General features: G+C 45.8%; 3 protein-coding genes across 4 annotated transcripts in view; 1 reads left to right on the plus strand and 2 right to left on the minus strand.

The window, feature by feature from the left end:
* The window catches only part of SLC9A6 (solute carrier family 9 member A6), a 32,620-nt gene extending 31,050 nt beyond the window's left edge, over positions 1-1,570 (minus strand). Inside the window, exon 1 of the mRNA XM_063142106.1 lies at positions 1,371-1,570. Within this exon, the coding sequence (XP_062998176.1) occupies positions 1,371-1,380 (10 nt within the window). The 5' untranslated portion in view covers positions 1,381-1,570. The remainder of the gene's footprint in view (positions 1-1,370) is intronic.
* Positions 1,442-14,654, plus strand: MMGT1 (membrane magnesium transporter 1). Its single transcript, XM_063142050.1, has 5 exons — positions 1,442-1,732; positions 6,297-6,555; positions 9,888-9,940; positions 10,950-11,053; positions 11,728-14,654. The coding sequence occupies exons 1-5, from the start codon at positions 1,442-1,444 to the stop codon at positions 11,888-11,890; spliced, it is 870 nt and encodes a 289-aa protein (XP_062998120.1). The 3' UTR covers positions 11,891-14,654.
* Positions 14,655-17,523: 2,869 nt separating this feature from the next.
* Positions 17,524-21,400, minus strand: part of LOC134409300 (integrator complex subunit 6-like) — a 30,983-nt gene continuing 27,106 nt past the window's right edge. For both annotated transcript variants that reach the window (XM_063141987.1, XM_063141986.1), the window contains 4 exons: positions 20,965-21,354; positions 19,063-19,156; positions 18,266-18,666; positions 17,524-17,918 (listed from right to left, as the gene is read on the minus strand). In XM_063141987.1, the coding sequence (XP_062998057.1) occupies positions 18,567-18,666; positions 19,063-19,156; positions 20,965-21,354 (584 nt within the window). In that variant the 3' untranslated portion in view covers positions 17,524-17,918; positions 18,266-18,566. The remainder of the gene's footprint in view (positions 17,919-18,265; positions 18,667-19,062; positions 19,157-20,964; positions 21,355-21,400) is intronic.

Genomic DNA, 21,400 nt, shown 5'->3' on the forward strand with positions numbered 1-21,400 from the left:
GTTGGGAGATGCTAAAGGTTCTTGGGGCCAATGTAAGCACAAAGCAGGTGAAGGCATGAGACGGATGGGAGGTGGCTGATGATATGTAGGCCTCAACTTCAAGATAAAGATGAGGTCTAGCACTCAGTTTTGGGTGGAAGCAGTTGTTGAGTAGATATACATCAAGGAAACTCAGTACTAAGTGAAGTAAGAGACCAATTTCTTCACGGTTGCAGAGGTTGACAGTGACAACCCAACATTTCAGAGCCCTGCATTTCTATAATAAAAGTTGCTCTGTCTAGTTCTTAAAGTGCTTGGCCGGCCTCTTCTAAAGTCTAGAAGAGGTCCTCACACGTCTTTTGATGACAGAATGCAAAGGGTGGATAGGTAGATTTTGCACCATTGTGTGAATGATAGATAAAGTAAACAGAAAGGTGGTTTAGCAAGAATGTAACACGAGCTGTATCAGATAGAACCAAATATCCTTCCTCTCCAGCATTCTGTTCCTGACAGGAGCCAGCAAAATACCTTGTCTTGAAAGCTCACAAAATAGCCTGAAAACAATAGCCCTACCTGTAATTTACACTCAGCAAGATCAACTGCTTCTGAACATAGGTAAACCACAACGAGTATTGTGGTACCTTGATTAATAAATGCATTGTTGCCTGAGCTTTTGTACGGTCACGTACTTCATCAGGTGCATGAAGTACACAATAAAGCTTCTGGATATATAGATGCACATACGTGTCCAGTGGGCGAGTGACACAGCGGACTTCAAAGGCCTTATCTAAATTGTGGGATGCCTAGAAACGGACCAGTGGGCTTCTCTCTAAATCGTGGGCTCCAAGGATAGGGACTGGGTAGATGGTCTCTAAAGATGCATGTTTTGACAGGAGTGGGAAAGTCCTACAACTCCCAGCATCCCCCAACCAGCCATGCTAGCTTGGGAATGCTGGGAGTTATAAGACATTTTTCTGTCTGGACATGCATAGGATTGCACCCTAAACCACAGGGTGCAATTAAAAACAGGGCAGCCACAAGGATGGCTCAACAGCAGAGGGGAAGGGACCATAGTTCGGCGATAAAAGCACCAGCGCTGCATGCAGAAGGTCCCAAGTTCAATCCCTGACACTGACAGCATCTCCAGAGAGAGCTAGAAAAGGGCCCTTCCTGGAGGCCCTGCTGCTGCCCATCAGTGCCGACAACACGGGGCTAGCTGGACCCAGGAGGGCAGCTTCCTCTGTTCCTAGCTGGTAGCAGTGGGCGGGTCCTTCAGGGCAAAAGGCGGGGTGCTGGGCTCGGGGCTGCTGGGGGGGCTTTGGAGACGGGTTTGCTCGGGAGGAGCAGGCGCGGGCTGGCAGGCTCGATCGCTCGCTCACTCACTCACTCACCGTAGATCATGGCCAGGCCAGTCTCGTGGAGGAAGCGCGCGCGGCGGTGCTTGAACAGCCAGATGGTGAGGATGGTGAGGGTGAGCAGGAGGATGAAGATGAGCAGGTTGGCGCTGTCCTGCCGGTGGCTCGCTTCGGCCGCCTTCTCGGACACGATCTCCTCCTCCAGGGCCACGGGCCGCGCTCCCGGCGACAGGGACTCCGCCTGCGCTCCTGACCCCGAGCGGGCGCCCAGCCCGGCCATCGCCAACAGCAGCAGCCCCAGCAGCCGCTGTTGCTGGGGGCACTCGGGGCGCCCCGGGGACCCTCCCTGGCGGCCGCAGCGCCACCACCGCCGCGGCAGCGGCAGCAGCTGGGCCAAGGTGGCCATTGCTCGGGCACCCACCGGCTCGCTCCTCCTCTGCTCTACCCACAGTCGGGAGTGGAGTAGGAGGCGGCGGCGGCGGCGGAGGAGGAGGAGGGAGGCGGCGCCACTACCGGGGCCTTGGAGAGGAGGAGGAGGAGGAGGGGCGCGCAGGCGCGGCCGGCAAGGCGCACAGGGAGCAAGGCCGCCCCGATCCTCCGGAAACCGAGCCCTGCTCCAGGGAGGCCAACCCCGCGGGGCTGCGTTTGCATGGGAATAGGGTGACCCTATGAAAAGAGGACAGGGCTCCTGTATCTTTAACAGTTGTACTGAACAGGGAATTTCAGCAGGTGTCATTTGTATATATGAAGAACCTGGTGAAATTCCCTCTTCATCATAACAGTTAAAGCAGCAGGTGCCCTGCCCTCTGGTCACTCTAGTATAGCTCCTGCAGCTTTAACTGTTGTGATGAAGAGGGGATTTCACCAGTGCAGGTTCTCTATGTATACAAATGACACCTGCTGAAATTCCCTTTTCTATGCTTCTGTTAAAGATACAGGAGCCCTGTCCTCCTTTTCATATGGTCACCTTACAAAGGAAGTGCTTGCCACCAGACTCGTCGCTGCTTAGGCCCGCGGCTTTAAAACAACAACAACCCCAAGTCTTCCCTCTTTCTTGGGAAGGAACATAATGAAAGTGCCCTGATGCTGGGTCAGACCAAGGGTGCATCTAGTCCAGCACTCTGCTCACACAGTGGCCAACCAGCCATCGGCCAGCGATGAACAAGCAGGATATGGTGCAATAGCACCCTCCCACCCATGTTCCCCAGCAACTGGTGCACACAGGCTTACTGCCTCGGATAGTGGAGGTAGCACATAAATAACCATCAGGGCTAGTAGCCCTTGGTAGCCTTCTCCTCCAAGAATTTATCCAACCCCCTTTTAAAGCCATCCAAATTGGTGGCCATCACTTCATCTTGTGGTTGTGAGTTCCATGATTTAACTATGCGTTGTGGAACCCTGCCGATTCTAACAGGCCTTATTTGCAGTCCCCACTACGGTTGCCCATGCTGCGCACGTTTACTCAGAAGGGAGTCCCGCCGAGTTCACGGGTGAGCATGCAGGCAATGGCAGCTTCCCATTCGAATCAAAAGGATTTACTCCCAAGGAAAGGTGGAAAGGGTTGAGCTGCCGGCCTGTGTGTGGTGCTTGCTGCTTTACATCCCAGTCCAGTTGGGTTTTTTGAAAGCAGTTACAAATAAGAATGCAATCCTAGGCATGTTTAGACAGAACAAAAAAGTCCTAAGGCTTCCACAATGCCCCAGCCATGCTGGATGGAGAATGCTGGAAGTTGTAGGACATTTTCCCCCTGTCTAAACATGCCTAGGATTGCACCCTAAGTTTGCTTCCAGGATTATTAGGATTGCTACTCTACAGCCAAACCCAATCCACACCCGAAAAAGTTAAAACACATGGAAATTGCTAGCACAGCATATCTTTTAGGCTAACGTTAAACATGGCAGGAGCATAGGCGTGCGCAAGGGGTGTGCCAGGTGTGTCCAGGCATACCCTACTGTCTCAAGCAATAAGCATGGATTGAGGGGGCCACTGAGTAGGGATCCAGAGGGGGATCCACATGCAGCAGAACGATCCTCCGGCTGCTCCATCACCACACCAAAAAAACTATTGTAGGTCAGAAATTTGTCTGCACAGTTGTTCTACACCACTCTCCTTACTATGGTTGAGAGTTAAAAAAAATGTTCGCCTTTAAAAATAATAATCCCTGGGTGCACACCCTAACACAATATGCTGCACACACCTATGGGCAGGAGTGTGATAAAAACGTAAAATTAACAATATGCATGGTTTGTTTTAACTTTGCTTACTAATTTACATCGGCCCCGTTCAGACAACACGCTAAACCATGCTGCATGGTTTAGCGTGTTGTCTGAATGGGGCCAGGACGCAAATAGCGAGCTGAAAAAGAAGCGTACTAAAAGAGCTCCTTAAACGCAGTATATTTCCCGGACGTACCTAGCTGCATTTAAAGAACCCACAAGCATATCTGACCAGTTATCAAGACATACAGTCTGAGGATGTGGTTGCTCTAATAACTTGGCATTTGAGCCAAAGGCCAAGAAAAATAAAGCATTTGACATTTTCAAAATGAGATGGTGTGGAGTAGACAAAGAATAATTGGTTTGTCAGTGCAGATATTTCAGCTAGGGCTGAAGGCCATAATATAAGTAGAGCTCTACTACATCACAGAACAAGGGCCTTTTTAGGTCAGCATCATTACACAAGTGAAATGGCCGACCTTATCACTGAAGTTTGTCTTCCGGTATGATATAAATAAAACACACTTTTCTACAAACTTGTCTGTTGACTTTCCTTCCTCAACATGTTTATAAAATAATAATAGTAATAATAATAAAAAATTCTTACCCGCCTCTCCACTTGGATCGAGGCGGAGAACAACAATGAATATAAAACACATTAAAAACTGATTAAAAACATACCATACATGATTAAAATATCTTTAAAACATCCTAAAAACATTCTAAAATTTAGTTGAAAAGCTTTTATTCTGGTCACATCTAGTTTGTACCTGCAATGACATCATGGCTAACCTTTTTAAAAGGCTATCTGTAATCCAGTAGCCTCACCACACCTGTGAATTCCATACCTTAAGTACTGTCTGAAAAAGTACTTTCTTTTGTTTGTCCTGAATCTAGTTTTAATTTTATTGGAAGACCCCAAATTCTAGTATCACAAGAGGGGAAGATGACTATTCACTTTCTCCATAAATCATAATCCTATTAACCTATATTATGTTCTTGCTCCTGTTTAATTTTATAAATTAAAAAGTTCCAAACAACCCTAGGTTAATAGTTGCCTTTTTCTGCACCCTTTCCAATGCTATGATATTCTTTTTGAGAGAATACCAAAGAGCTGTTTGAAATGCAACCATACCATCTGTTTATATAATGGCATTATGATACTGGCAGTTTTATTTTCAATTCCTTTTTCAATCATCCTTGGCATGGAATTTTCCTTTTCCACAACTGCTATACTCTTGATATTTTAGGGTCCAATCCTATGCATGTTTAGACAGGAAAAAAGTCCTACAACTTTTCACAACCTTAATAATAGCAACCCCTTAGAGATAACTTTATGAATAAGTTGGTGCCACCCACAAATGAGTACTTTTTTGTTCATTTGACTCCAAATTCATTCTAAATGTTAAATAATACCGAGACTAACAGAACAGTTTATTTTTTTGTTTCCTATTTTTGTTGTATGACTAGGATGGCCACTTAGGCATTGCCAAAAGAGGACAAAAAACCACCCATTTGGCATAACGTTTACATATGCTCATTTATATGTTTTTTAGAAATGATAACTACAATTTAAATAGAAATACAATATTCTCAAGGAAGTTCCTGCTAATGGCCAACTTCAACTCCAGAGTTTGCCCTTAACTCTGGCCTGGTTCAGACAACACGAGAAACTATGCTGCTTAACCAAAAAATGGTTAATGAAATGCATTAAGGTTAATACATTCTCTTAACCATTTTGTGGTTAAGCAGCATGGTTTAGCGTGTTGTCTGAACCAGGCCTTTATCTTTAAACAGGACTTGGGCTAGCCTGCCCTTAGTCAGCTTCAAATATGGAAGTGTCCTATACAAAGTGGGACAACCGGCCACCCTACTACTTGTATATAAACCTAAAAGGATTTCAATAAAAAGGTGTTTTTTTTTAAAAAAAAAAATGTACTAGTCCCAGTGCAAATCCTTTAGAGATTATAAAGCTTTTTTCCCCTCTACTAAAACCAGACTTTTCATTAAAACCAAAACCAAGAGCCTTTGAGGTGCCTTATTAGCCCAGCAACGGGCTGTGGGCCAGAGGTGCTAACTTATTCTGTGAGCAGATACATTTTTCTCTATATATACATTCATGTATATGTAACAGATCAAAAGCCCCTAAAATGCAAGAGGTACAAAACTCATGGGAAGCTTGGAAACTGCCTTATAAGAAGTTAGATCAATGGGGCTCGCTCCGAATTAAGCGGGTGCAAGATTGCAGCCCAGTTGACATGTATCTTAGACGATGGGACTTTCTCTTTGTTGTAGAGACTCGTCATCAGCTGTATGACAATATACAAATCAGTTTTTCTCAGTATATTGTTATACAGCACTGGAAGTCTGAAACTATTGGGTGTCACACTGTTTTCATGACTGATGCCACTCTTTGCTTTAAATGTGGACGTTTATGAATCGCTGCTTCGACGTTTATTTCATTAGTCCTGAGGGGCGCTGAGGAAAGAGGAGGCGAGAGCCCCGCCCTGGCCTTCTCCGCCTCACTCACGAGGCGGGCGGCCTTTTCCACACCTTCGCTGAGGAGATGGGGGAGCGGGGGAGAAGAAGCGCCAAAAATCGCCTCAGAAGATGAGGGGAGTTTGAGCGCGCGAAGGGCGGGTGCTCCAACCACAGCCGGACGCGCCTTAGCCCCGCCCCTCTTCTAGGATTGCGCCACCAGCAGCCCCGCCCTCTTCTTTCGCCGACTTAGGCCTGTTTTTTTCAGGCTCCGCCCACAAGCGCGCGCGCGGGCCGACATCGCCCGTCCGTGACGCCATCCCAGCGCGCCGAGCGGCTCAGGCTTTTCCTGTCGCACCCAACCCCCTCTTTCTCGTCCCGCTCTCGCCTGAGTCCGCCGTGCGCATGCGCAGCCCCGGCGGTGGCTGAGGGAGGAGGGCGGATGATGGCGGCCGCCTCGCTGTGGAAAGGGCTGGTCGGGGTCGGGCTCTTCGCCCTGGCGCACGCGGCCTTCTCCGCCGCGCAGCGTGAGTGACACCCTCCTCTCCCCTTCTCTCCTCCCCCGGCGAAGGGGGGGACGTCTAGGCAGGCTTCGGGCCTGGGCCCCGCTCCCTCCACGTTCCTCCTCAGGAGAGACGGGTGCCGAGAAGCGAATGCGGGCCGAGGGGCGGCCTGGCGGGTGTGGGAGGGGGCTTCTGGCTTGGATATAGGGGGTGCGGGTGTTGGGGCGCGCCTTCCTCGTCGGTTGTAGCAGCAGCAGCCTTTTGGGACCTTAAAACAGCCTTCTTTCCCCCCCCCCCAACCTGGTGCGCCCTCCCAGAGGTGTTGCACTTCAACTCCCATCAGCCCCAGCCAGCATGGCCAGTGGTCAAGAATCCTGGGGATTTTAGTCCAAAACGTCCGAAGGGGAACCAGGCTAGGAGACCTCTTTTTCAAAGGCAAGCCCTTACCAAACAAACCTAGAAGCAGTCATTCATAAATGTCCAGATATAGAGCAAAGAGGGAGTCGAGCATGAAGATAACGTAACCTGGTGGATCCCATCTTTCAATACTTGCTGCATTGTAAAAGGACATAATGAGAAATACTGATTTGGGTCAAATCAGTTATTATTATTAATATTTATTTATATAGGACCATCAACAGAACAAAATAAAACAGAATACAAAACACCCTGCCATATGGCTCACATTCTAAAATAACAAAACAAACAGAGAGGGGAAAGGCCAACCCGCATGGGGGACAATAAAACTAATAATAAAAACTAGTATCGTCACACTACGGATTATAAGCTTTTGAGAAAAGAAACGTTTCAAGAAAGATTTAAAAATGAGATCAATATCGCGGTTCGCAGATGCACTGGAAGTGACCTGTCGCAAGCTTGAAAACTAAATACAGCAGAGAAGCAGCGACTTTTGGGTGCTTCACCCACCTGGTGCCCTCCAAGAGGTGTTGCACTTCAACTCCCATCAGCCCCAGCCATATGGCCAGTTGTCAGGAATCCTGCGAGCTGTAGTCCAAAACTTCTGAGGAACACCAGGTTGGGGAAGCCTGTCTTAATTGGTTCACAGTGTAATCTTACCCCCACACACACCCCTGTTTTTCCTTCCGAGAGGGAAGCCCCATTGGGTTGAGTGGGACTAACTGTGCTCCTGGATCCTACCCTGTCCTTACATTCTCGGGTGACAGTGGTAGCAAGGAGCGTCTTTGCCTTATTACATTTAGTCTGACGGCTGCATTCGTCCCTGAGTCAGTCTGATCTAGCAACTGTTATCCATGCTTTCGTTACATCATGGTTAGGCTATTGCAATGTGCTCTATGTGGGGCTACCCTTGAAGAGCATCTAGAAGCTTCAGGTGATGTGAAATATTTTATTTTATTTATTAAGACATTTGTGGCAGCAGACTGCTTACCAATGCATGGTGTCATGATTATATCACCACAGCCTGGCTTTCTGGCTTAACCACCATGGTTAAAACTGTTGTTTAAGGTGTCTTCTGAACAGGGCCTATGTTTGTCTGGATTGGGGTGTAAAGGAATAAGAGTGCTAAGCTCAGTGGGTTGAGACAACCTTCTAGAAATGTTCATTTAGCAAAGTTAGCTGACCCCATACCAAGCCTAGAAAACATTAGCCAGGTTTGCTAAGTATTAAGACGTAACATCTGGTGCAGTGTGTTGCATTGATCCTGACCGCCCACTTCTGAAATGTGTGATGGATAAGTTGTTGATAACAATCCAGTTTTCATAAAGACGGAGTAAATTTGTTGAGGTTTTGTCTGACTGAGCTGATAATTTCATGGGCCCATTCTGGAATTATATCACGAGATGGAGTGTTATGGCTGGATAGTTGGCACACTGCCAAACATTGATCTCATGGACAGGTACTTTCCCTAAGTTTAGAACTCTGTGTCCCCAGCCTATAAAGTTCCTGAATTAAAGGCAAGTGAGGTGAATTCCTCCCATCTGTGTCTTCTTACTTACACATAGTTTATAATCTGTGGGTAAGAGACTGTCATTTCTGGTATGTATGTTCCCTTGCACACTGTTGGAATGAAAAAGTTAAAATAGCACTACTAGGCTGTCACCCTGACTGTAAGTATTTGTGCATGCTCCTTAGCTTATGACAGGAGTTAACTACTGCTGTAGCCGTGATGCATCTATACTCATTCTAGCTCTTCCAGCTTAGTTCTGGAGTTACACTGCAAATTTGTCCAAATTTATAGGATCATAGAAGTGAGAGGAGCCATTTCTGCCATCAGTCCAACCCCCTGCACAGGAATCCAGTTTAAAGCACCCCTGACAGATAGCTATCCAGTCTCTGCTTGAATACCTCCAGTGACAGAGAGCCCACTATCTCACTAGGCAGTTGGTTCCATTGTGTGTTAGGAAGTTTTTCCTGATGTTCAACCGAAATCTGCCTTCCTGTAAACTTAAGCCCATTGTTTTTTGTCCTACAGTCTCAGATGATAGAGAACAGATTGTGGCTCTCTTTTTGCTTCAGCTTAACTGGTCTCTAGATGCGACTGCCAGTATGAAAAGTCCAAGTCACATTATGTTGTGATGTGCCCTTTCAGCTAGCGGTGGGCAGTATCCAATGGAGCACGAGCGCTAACATAATTACGCTGTGCTGATTTAAGCAACCTCTAGCAGAAGGCCAAAAGTGTTTCCTGGGGCAACGGGTTTCTGGGGAAACCCCTGAAATTGTGATAAGATAGATCAGAGGTGGGGAACCTGTGGCCTTCCAGCCACAACTACAGCTTCCATCAGCCCCAGCCAGCATAGCCAGTGGTCAGAGATGATTGACAGTTGGAGTCCAACAACACTTGGAGATCCACAGGTACTGCAGCCCTGAGCTAAATTAACATGCGGCCTTGGATCTGCTTCTTGGAGAACTATCAGTAACTGTTTTGATTACTTGGTTGTGCCTGTTGGATGCATTTGTCCCACTGTGCATTGTGGAGATGAGTTGAGCACTTTTATTCATCAAGGCAGGCTTTAAAGATCAGATTAATACAGCTCGAACGAGACACTATGGTATCCTTCCCTAACCTGGTGCCTTCCAGATGTTTTGGACTTTAGCTCCCATCAGACCCAACCAGCATGGCCAATGGTTAGGGATGCTTGGAGTTGAAGTCCAAAGCAGACCCAACCAGCATGGCCAATGGTTAGGGATGCTTGGAGTTGAAGTCCAAAGCATCTGGAGGGCACCAGGTTGGGGAGGCTGCTCTGTGGGAACCAACATGAGGTGGTCTTCCTCTGTGGTGGTGCTGATAGAAAATCCAGCAGTGTGGTCCCTTTGTGGGCTCTGTGGACATAACATAGGAAATCAAAACTATTTACCAGCATGTCTTTATTTTGCAGATCGTTCCTATATGAGGTTAACAGAAAAGGAAGATGAAACCTTGCCGATAGATGTAAGTTGTACATTTTTTCTATTCCGGTGATGAAAATAAAGGCTTGACTATGATCTGTAAAATGATATATCTGCATTTAAACTAGTTTATTTGCAATAAAGTTAGCATGCGAACAACCTGAGTTCATGGACGAATGGGTCAATTTGACTGACTTGTGAAAGTGCTGCCCTGTATTACTTGATCTCTGTTTTTTGTTCACTCTGCCGTTTCCACCAGCTGAATTTGAGCTGCTTGTGCCTCCACGTTCTTTCCCATAATCTAGTACTTCAAATCTTGAGTCATGTAGCCATTGCACTGTGCTTGAGATTAAAACGTCCTAAATTCAGCATCTTCCCACCTGCCATAGAATCATCTCTTTAGAACTCCCCCCAGTTTCCAGTTAGTACTCAGGAAGCCTTAGCTTTTGTTCCCCATGCACTGGAAAGGAAACATCCTGCTCCTTCTGGTATTTGCCCAGCATTTGTTTGTCTGGAGCTGTTGTAATCTTCACTATACTAATCCTAATAAATAATAATAATACATTTATTGATTTCTTACCCGCCTCTCCCTTTGGATCGAGGCGGGGAACAGCATTAGTACAACAAATCAACATCATCTTAAAAATTCTTGGTTTCACATTCATCTAGGTAGGCCTGCCTGAAAAGACTAGTCTTACAGCTGCCTTAAACTCAGAGAGAGAGTTAAGTTTACGAATCAGTTTAAGTAACACTGTAATACATTTTATCCAGTTATTTTTCCCCCATATTATTGAGTCTTGGAAGATAGGTACGGTTGCAAAATAATGCCCATGTTCATACCCTATGCCACCACATAAACAGCCTGAGGCATTTCATGCCCAAAACTAGGACTCGGTCTACTGCATTGCACATTTCAGAAGCCCTGGGAGTTCCCAGCTTGGAAAGCTCAGTGAACATGGGTAGTTCAGATCAAACAAGAGAGAGGATTTCTTTAGAGGTATTTACTTAAGAGACTCAGGTGCTGTATTCTTTTTCTTTTTGATCTGTTATAGATAGTTCTTCAGACGCTGTTGGCCTTTGCGGTTACCTGTTATGGGATAGTACATATTGCAGGAGAATTCAAAGACATGGATGCCACTTCAGAGCTAAAAAATAAGTATGTTTTTGCCTTTCTCTCCCCCGCCTTACCACTTTCCGTACTTCATTGCTTCCTACTTTTCCCCACCCCCCACCTTTCAAAACCACTTAAGTAGGAGAGCCCATTTTCTTCTGTTACCCTATTAGAGGAGGATTTGGTGGCTGCTGTTTATCATTGCATGGTGCTGCTGGAGTGAAAAGCTGCAACCTGCCGTATTTCCCCCTCATGCACAGCAAAGTTACAAGGAATTTGTTCTTTGCATGGTATCACCCTAGAATAGGTCTGTTAATGGCTATTAGTCATGATGGCTATACTAAACCTCTATGGTTGGAGGTAATATGCAACTCCCTAGCTCCTTGGCTTAGTTCCATAGCAGTGCCACCTCATTTGTAAGCATCGTGGGTCTCACAACAACATTCTTCCTCCCCTGTAAGGTGTCAGTGCTGTTCCTTTCTTTACTCTTGCTGCACCTTCTACCTAAGGGCACTATTTGAAGGGAGGGTATAGAGTTGAGATGTGACCTAAGAATTTGTGGCAGATCCCAAAAACATCTATAGGTAATGTTGGTTATGGCGCTTTTACAATAGTTCAGCGTCTAGAATCCACTATTTCCAAAATGAGCTGTTTGTCAATTAACTGTTATGACTCAATATTAATTCCACTCTCTCCTTTCTGTTTCTCTCTCATTTAAGGACATTTGATACATTAAGGAACCATCCATCCTTTTATGTATTTAATCACCGGGGCAGAGTATTATTCCAATCCCCAGACACTGTCCATTCTTCCTCCAATCAGGATGCTTTGTCGTCCAGCGCATCGCTGAAGTTGCGAAAACTTGAACCTCTCCGCCGTTAAAAGATTTTTACAGATGATACTAAAAATAGAACAGGACACTGAGCTATAATATTGGAGTTGGGGATGTAAACACTTTTTTTTTAATTTCTGGAGCAGTATTTATATTGATCTTCCAGACTTTATAAAGTATATATATAAATATATAAATATATTAAAAAAAGGACCTTCTTTGAACACTGTTAATGACAATGACTGAATTGTGAATTGGCAAACAGTGTAAATTATTGCTAGAATTATGCTGTGAAATAATACATTTTACCTTTCATCCATTAAAACACTATGCGGTTGATTCACTTAAAACAAATTCCGTATTACCAAATAGCAGATGATGGTTTTAATGCAACAGATAAGCACAGAAGAGGGGGTATTTGCTTGTACTGTTTTCTTGTATGCTGAGGAAGTGGCTGGAGGTGCTTTGTGTCCGTCCTTTCTCTTTCTCCCCTGCCTTTCCTCTAATCCTTCACAGAAGACAATGATGATTGTGTTACTTTCATGTCTTTGGCACTTTGACTTGAAGTAATGTGGCCACGATATGATATGAAGAGCTATTCAGACTGACACAAGTTCTCAAGTGGGCATTAAACCCAAATTGCCAAGGGGACAAACACTTCCTTTGTTGGTTGGTCAGTATCCTTGCGCTTCCTGAAATGCTCACAGCTTTTAAAGTAAGGTGGACCATTTTTGAGAGAAAACTTGCCCTGAGGTTTCTAATCAGCCGCCAGGGAAGGGGGTGTTGAATCATGTCAGCCGTAACCCCATGAAGATTTTACAAGAAGTTCCATCCACTTGTAGCATGTTGTGGTTATTGCGCACACCGAGCGGTGTTTCAGCGACTGAAAGTAGGGCTGAAGGGTCTCAGTATTGCGCTCACTTGTGAAACAGGATTGTTGCTGTAAAGCGAAGGGCAGCTGCATATCCAATATATGGCTTGTAACAGGCAAGGTACATGCAAAGAAAAGTCGGAAGTGCTGCTTACGATGTCCATCTTGAAATGCTAAAAGGCTGCTCAGTTCTTTTAATGTTCATTTCTTGACTCTCTGCTCTTAAGGGAGCATGTTGATTCAGCTCCGTCCATTTATATGTACACTGTCTTATTGGAACAAATGGTAGAATGTTTGGTTCAGATATGGGAGATCAGCTGGGTTCTTCTTTGAATAATTGAACATGTTTGACTTGTTTTTCCACTGCACGGTGTTGCTCTTTTTGCTAGTGGCATTTGATCACCAGAAGAGATTTCTTCTGCCTTGAAGTATGCGGGATGTTTGGGTGGAGGCGATACATTCCCTTCCATTCACTATACGTTTGCCTCCAATTTGGATTTCCATGGAATGTAACTGATTTGAGTTAGTAACAAGGATGCAGGAAAATTGACCCTCCTGTCTGGTCTTTAAGGGGTGCTTTACCTGCCACACTTCCCTACATGGAGAGGATTTCTGTGCACCATCCATTTGTGAAGTGTGGTACCACTACACATGTTGAGCATCTGCTGTATGCTAGCTGCTTGACTGGTGTACATGTGGCAAAATAAAAGCATATGCACTCCACTACGTAAGTCACATTGTATGGCCATCTCGGTTGCCTCCAAATGTTTTGGACTGCTACTCCCATCACCCCCCAGGGAGCATGGCCATTGGGTGTCATAGTCCGACACATCTGGAGGTTTGTGAAGGCTGGTATATATATTTTTCTCTACATGGAGGTAATCTAATGTAAGGAAAATTCTGCCCATAGTTGCCCTACTGAAAGGACCAGGATACCGGAGTTTTGGTTGTGGCGGAAAAGAGATGGCCTTTTAAAAAGCCAACAATTGCTCCTGTTCATTAAAAGTTAGTTTCAGTGTTAAGGTCCTTCTCTTGAGTAGATGCTGACCCTTTCTTTTTGCCTTGTGTTCAGTCCAGGTGAAATTCTGCCTGTCAACCATAAGGTGGCAAACTGAACATCACCCTACTGCTATCCGCCTTATTATTCTCTTCTCCAGATATGCTGGAGTAAGACCCCAGTTTATGCTAAAATGCAGCTTCTGATTCGGTTTCTGACAGTAGAGGCTATAAACCTTTGAGCCCTCTGATTGGATGGATCTGGCTTGCATAAAGGCATATGGCACAAGAGCCTTACTGTAGTCCCTGTGGATCCCAACATGAAAGTGCACAAAATGGCTGCAGGGAGAGCAAACCACTTGCCCAAATGCAGCCTTGCAGCAGTGTCTTCAATGTGTTTAGTTGGAAACAAGTCCCACAGTTCAGTGGAATTTATGTACTAGTGATTGTGCCTAGGATTATAGCCAGGGAGGCAAACTAATAGGAAGGCTTATAAAACAAGACCAGCGCAAGCCATTATTTAGTGACAAGAGGGGCAACGAAAGCTCATCCTGCTGTCGCGAGGAAATGACAGCTCTAAAATACAATTTGCCTATTCTGAGTTTGCTTTTTGGTACCACTTTGCATAAAAGCCTTCTCAAGCTGGACTGCTTGCTTATTAACCAATTTCCTATGAGCCTAGGCAAAGCCTGCTTTAGGTTGCCAAAAGGCTATGTTGTGGCAAGTATTGCTGCAAGAACAGTGTCTTGCTCCAGAACCTAAAGGCGTTTCCTCAACCTCCCCTTGTACATGTTGTGAAGTTTGCAGCCCATTAAAGCACCTTCTGGGCTGTTTAAAACTTGCAGGCAGCCACCTTTACCCTTTAGCGTCAATGGTTATTCCACAAGTGTGCAGACTTTGTTTCCCCCCTTTTTGATCTTGCAATGTCCAATAAAGAACTAATATTACGAAGTGTGTGAGTTATGGATTATTTCTGCAGCTTCCGTTCTCTTGCAAGTGTAAACTAATGAAAAGACCAGGCTATTTTCTAAAGTGTAATAAACACCCCATCTTCTCAATTACTAAAGTACCATTCTGTAGGCCAACTTCCAAACAGGTGCAGCTAGGTTTACATGGTTGAGTGCCCTTCCATACAAAAACAAAATCCTACCCATTTAATAACTCCTAGGTCAGAGACCTGTTCTCTGACCTATTTTTTCTAAAAGTAGGGAAGTTGTTTTGTAGTTCAGTGGCTTCCATCTAAAGCAGCCTTCCTCAACCTGGGGCGCTCCAGATGTGTTGGACTGCACCTCCCAGAATGCCCCAGCCAGCTGGGGCATTCTGGGAGGTGTAGTCCAACACATCTGGAGCGCCCCAGGTTGAGGAAGGCTGATCTAAAGTAGTACAGCCCAGAAGTTTTACATCTGAGAGCTATGCCTCAAGTTCCTTCAATGACCTACCTCTATAGGAACCAAAACAAGGCTCTTTACCATGCAGCAATTGTGTGTTGAAGGAAAAACCGTGATTCTGTGGTTACTTGCCCTCCAGTAGAGCTGCATATTCAAAAGCTAGAAGCAGCCCTTTCGCAATACACAGGATGGACTTTAGGGCATTCATAAGCATACAATCTAGACTGGTGTTTTCATATGTGGGGCAAAATTTGTGGTTGTAATGCTGTCACCCACCCATCTCTACAGCAAATCAATCCCCTGTACGAGTGCCAGTGAGTCATGGCAAATGATCATGCTTAACAGTATATGATTTGCCGAGCAATTTACATTTCAAAACAGCCCGGTTGCTGCCTAGCTGAGTTAGACAAACAGGGTTAAAATGACAAAATTGCTCCACCCTTAAGCCTATAAATTGTGGCACTGTGGAAAGATTATATGCAGAAGCCTTTTGAAGACCGGTTCCTCAGTGTTGTTTTGAAACCATCTTTGTGGTTCTGGTTGTTGCCAAGTTTTCAATAGCTTCACCTGTCTAATTTTATTGTAGCGATGGTTGTCGGCTTTGATAGACCAATGCATCTGATCTAATGGGATATAATTAAAAAAGAAAACATGCCCATGCCAAAAAGCTAGGCTTTCTTTAAAGCTAAAATAGGTATCAGAAAGCCTGCAAGGCAAAGTCAGGATGCAAACATCACGTTACCATGTCTACTTGTGAAAATAAAACCTTGAGCTGGCCAGGTACAGAGGGACCGCTTAATTATGTGCCTTGACTCCATCTCCTGTAATCATCTGACTCCTTTTCCCTCCCTGGAGATGTTGAGAGTGAAGCACAACAGCTGAAGACTGCAGTGCAGGAAAACAAGACAGAAACTGCACAAATTAGGGCTGGGTTTTATTTTTAGCATTCACAGGGGTATTGTGCAAATTTCTTCCACTATGCCTATGGGGAGTGTCTTTTGCCTGATTCAAGCTTGGCACTGGCCTGCTATTAACTGTTCTTCACATGCAGCAGTGGTGTTCTGTCAGCACACACAAGATGAACTTAACCAATGAAGTGCATGGTGTGTTCCAATTCTTAGGAGTGTATTTTTGCATCTGGAGCCAGTTAACGGAGCTTACCATAGCTATACACTAGGTGTGGGCAACACATCCTTCACCTCTGTGCCTCCTCATATTTGACGCTGGAATTTGGTAGCAAAAAAAGGGCCTTTCCTGCTGCTGCACCGGCAAATTTGGTGGCGAGAACAAAGGTGTAGACGTTGCCGACCCCCAACTATAAACACACACACTGCAATTGACAATGGAATGTCAGGGCAGCTTCAAAGTTTACATCCTCACGATTAGAGACACCGGTGAAAGGAGCCACAAGGCCTTTATCAACGCAGTGGGACGAACTTGGATGCTCACAGGCCCCTGTGCAGTTGCCCTGGGATCACACTCCTCAAGTCTTTCAGTATTTGCCTTTGGAGGTCCCTCTCCCCCCACTTCATCCGACAGTGGTTCTGTCAGCAACTACAGACCACCAAAATCATTCCAAAAAGTCTCAGCACAACTTATTATTCTAAAGTGCAGCTTCCAAGTCCTCTTGCTGCATTAAGCCTATCTACCAGAATGCTGCCAGTTCGGGGCAGCTTTTGAGTTTTACAGCAACAGCTAGGCCATGTTGCATAATGTAACTGCAAGAAGCCTAATAAAGCTCCTTCGCAACCACTCTCCTGCTAAATTGCTGGCTGGGCATCTCCCATGGCTCTACTCAGGGCCCTGTACCACTACGCTAAAAACTGCAGCTAAAGAGGGGAGCTCTCAGGAAGATGGCTTGCACCTCCCTGCCAGATCCAGTACTGCTCTTTCTCCTCCACGTGGCCCCAGCTGAAAGGAGACTGGCCCTGCCTAGAATACTTGCACTTCAGTAGCGTAGCATGGGAGCTTTTCCATGGGGCATACAGCAGTGGATATGACAGAAACTTCCATCATCAAGAGTAAGGTAAATAGCCAGGAAAACAAAAATCCGAAGCTAGAGCTGTTGCAAAGCAAGTGGAACAGGGACAGAGTATGAAGCCATCTGTAGAGTCCTGCTCCCAACATACGCAGGAGAAATAACCCCATTCTTGGATAACCACCATCGAGGAACAAGAAGGGAGGATCTACTAATGACTGAGAAGCATAGAGGGGAGTCAGATGGTGACTATCTGAGGAAGAGCCAGCTCCTAGTGGCAAGGAAAAAGGAGAGCCATGAAAGAACCCACCCTATCAGTTCAGCCCCGTGTCTTTCGAAGAAATGGGAAGACGGCATTAGAGGTCAGCATCGGCTCCCCTCTTCAATGTTTTTTTCCCCTGTGTGTTCACAGACAACTGGGATGAACAGACATTTTCCAGCAACACCCTATTCAGATTAGGCACTTATTAGAAAAATCATAAAATGATTTTTATTATGTACAAGTGCTCAAAAAATCCTCTCATATATATATATATGTATATACACACACACACACACATACCGTTTGATATATCAAATTAAGGATCTGGTAAACAACAGTGTCCAAAATAATCTCTTCTCATATGAACATTTAAAAAGTAAAATACATACATATATATATTTATATATTTATATGTAGACAGATTGCGGGGGAAGGGGTTGTGTTTTTTCTGTTTGTTTTAAACCCAAAGTTTCCTTTAAGTGCTTCCAAAGCCAAGTCCACGTGAAGAGTCTCCGTCCTCCTCACAAGATGAAAGAGAACTGAAGTCTGGACCTGGGGAGCCTCGGGTGCGCTTTCATAATGTCTGCAGACAAAAGAGAAGAGAGGCTGAGGTAGGTTGCTTAGCGGCCACCCGGGACAGTAGTCACAGGGCTCTTGACAGCTGTCCTCAACTCAGTTTAGCATCGCCTTTACTCTCAAATTCAGATTTACCCTGAAACCTCCTGCTAGCAGTTCTCGGGAGCTTTCGCCTTCGTGTCTGGAGCGACCACATGCACTCCTACCATGGAGGGGATTTTCTCCCTCTCTCCTCTTTTAGGACAAAGGATCTCTCTCCAACACAAGTGCAGATAAAAGATTCGACCTGCCGCCTAAAGCGGCGTCTTAAAAGCGTCTGAGAACAAAGGGTTCAAGTGAGTAAATTCTCATCACCTGCAGGAGAGGGCAGCTACTGGGTATTTTCTTCAGCCCCTTCGGTGGTTCAGGCCCTCCAAAGTGGGACGGGGAGGGAGGAAGCCACACCTGCAGCAAATCCATCAGGGTCACAGCCCAGTTTCCGGCGAAAGAGGTTCGCAAACGTAAAAACGCCACCCTTCTTCTTAGACTCCAACAGAAAAACCGCCCGGCCGCCAGGGTGGCAGCTGCCGCCGTCACTGCCGCATCCTCTTCCACTCCTCTGCGACACAGCAAACTCGTTCTCCCTGGCCCGTACATTCGTCTTGCCGGCACACTATTATCTACTGTTGACATGATTAACTCTGTTGGGAAGGCTGCTGAACTCTATTTCCTCTAGTATTCTCTCTAAGTGCTGAATTAAGACCCGTTTTTTAAACCTAAGAAAGAGAGGGGGAGGGGGGGAGCCGTTTAATGTGGGTTTTCCACTCCATCTTCAACTTTTCCCTCCGAAACACACAGTGACCTTTGCATTACTATATACAAATGGGACGAGGTTGACACACTCCGCTCGGTTTCCCCCCCAGAACAGACCTGTTGCGTTTTAACATTGTTAAATATTTCAATCAACTAGGCGGAAGTCTAAGCCAAGATCTTTGGTCTGTCAGAAAATAGTTAAAATCTGTCTGTGGGGAAATCTACTTACAAAAATAAAGAGAGTCTTGCCCCCTGGGTCACTATTGAAGGGAGTAACTTCAAACAATTGAAACATGTCAAAAACAGAGGCCACCATCTAACACTTGTTTGAACGTGTGACAAATCATCTTGATACAAACCTTGCGGCTTCTTTAATAGCAAATTCAATGAAATATTTTTGAATTTCCACAGGGCCTTGCACTTCTTCAAGGAGAGAAAAGATTTTCTCATAATCTACAATAAAAACAAACAAAAGACAGTGTTAGGATCACGGTCATCGTGACACTGACACACACACAGAATGAGGATTTCTCAAAGTTTGCTTTTAAGCACTGTCCTAGTTTTTTCAAGTTTGCCACACATCAGCGATGGAGGAGACTTTGCCCTTTTCAGGCATCCACTGTCACCCTTGGCCTCTTTTCTAAACATCAGCAGCTTTGCAGGACCTCATGGGACTGGACCTGGAGCTGAGAAGCCAGACTGCTGCCTCCCTTACATCTCCAACATGACAGTATTCACTTTGTCATAGAAGAAAAGACCCTTTTCTCTCCCACTAGTGCTGTTTCCTCCCGTCCCCTTCGTAACTGCATTCCCACATTTATTTATACTTATATACTGCACCACATCTAATCAGATTCCAGAGCAGTAAACAATCAGATAAAAATAAAAAAGCCTGTATTAAAATACATTTTTTTGAAGCATATGTTTTTAAAAACAGAATAAAAACTGGCTGGTCAATCAAGGAAGGCTTCTTGGAATAAAAATGTCTAGCAGGTGCTGAAAACACGATGTTTGTGCATGCCTGACCTCCAGAGGTAGAGAGTTCCACAGGGAGGGAGCCACCACACTGAAGGATCTACTCTGGGTGGGCTCCAGTTGGACCACAGGGCTATGCAGAACCACCAGAAGCATGCCATTTGATGACTTCAGTGTCCAGGCAGGTTGATAAGGCTCTCTCTCTCTCTCTAGTATCCTGTTTCCAAATTGCTCAGGGCTTTATACTAGTTCAAAGGTCCTTCAACCTGGCCCAGTAGCTAATAGGCAACTAGTGCAGTTCTGTGCTGAAAAGGGGCAGCTCCTAATAACAGCAGAGCCGCTGCATTCTGCATTAGCTGCAGCTTCCAGACCAGCCTTAAGGGCAGCCCTACATAGAGAACATTGCAGTAATCCAGTCTTGAAGTTACTAGCACCTGTACCACTGTGGCCAAGCTATCCCTCTCCAGGAGAGGCTGTAGCTGGAGAACCAGTCACAGCTGGTAAAAGGCACTCTGAGCTGCCATGGCTACATGGGTCTCCAATGACAGTGATAGACCTCAGAGTACCCTCAGACAAACCTGATCTTTCAAAGGTGGCGCAACGCCACCCAGAACCTATCTCCTGGACCCAGGAGCCGCTCACCCACAGGGCTTCCCTCTTGCCAGGACTCAGCTTCAGTTTATTGGCCCTCATCCAGCCCGTCACGGAGTCTAGGCACTGATCCAAGACTTGGACAGCTTCACCTGATTCAGATGTCACAGGGAGATAGAGCTGTGTGTCATCAGCATACGGATTACACTTGGCTCCAAATCCCTTAATGACCGCTCCCCCTCTGGCTTCATATAGATCAGCTTTCCTCAACCTGGGGCGCTCCAGATGTGTTGGACTGCATCTCCCAGAATGCCCCACTGTCACCAACACATCTGGAGCGCCCCAGGTTGAGGAAGGCTGATATAGATGCTGAACAACATTAGGGACAAGACGGTGTCCTGCAGAACCCTTAGAACTATTCTCAAAAGCTCACGTGTCAATTTCTGCCAATTAAAAAAAAGGGGGGGCAGGAATCACACTTTAAAAGTTGCTTGTTAAGGCCGCCATCACAATAAACCTCAACTTCCCTTTCAAGCGAGTGTGTTTAGAGTATGAAGGAATTGAAAAACCAAGAGCTTCAGTCAGAATGGAGCCAGACAACCTATTGCACAGCTGTCAAAACCACAGCTGAGGAGCACATTTCTCTGCCGCTGCTCTTTTCGTTGAAGGGTGACGGGGACCAACGCGTGACTTACTTCTCCCAGGCTTGCGAACCTCCTTCATAACTTTGATTTTGATAACCTCGTTGTTCCCTTCAAACATACTGGGCGTTAGTTTCACGGAATTTGGCACAGTTCCAGGCGCTGGCTCTGCGGTGAGTTTTTGGTCCTCCGAAGACACGCTATAGTTTACGGGTCCCCGAACAAGCGAGTTGGCATCAGGCCTGTGGTCCAGCCCATCTTCCCCAATGCAATTGAGTTCACTGGGCAAGGAGCCCATGTCATTTGGCAGGTCGTCGTCCACCACAGCAGCAGGGGACGTTGGAGCCGGGTTCGCCAGCAGCCCGTCTCCCGGTTTGTCCAGCGCCTGGAAGTTTTCCACCTTCTTCTCACTGTCGCCATCTTGGACTGTGTTGCTATTTGCATCTGCAAGAAACAAGGCTTTGCACTTAGCTCCAAAGAAGCAGAAAGC

The sequence above is a fragment of the Elgaria multicarinata genome, chromosome 15, assembly GCF_023053635.1.
Source record: "Elgaria multicarinata webbii isolate HBS135686 ecotype San Diego chromosome 15, rElgMul1.1.pri, whole genome shotgun sequence".
In the NCBI taxonomy this organism is placed as follows: domain Eukaryota; kingdom Metazoa; phylum Chordata; class Lepidosauria; order Squamata; family Anguidae; genus Elgaria; species Elgaria multicarinata.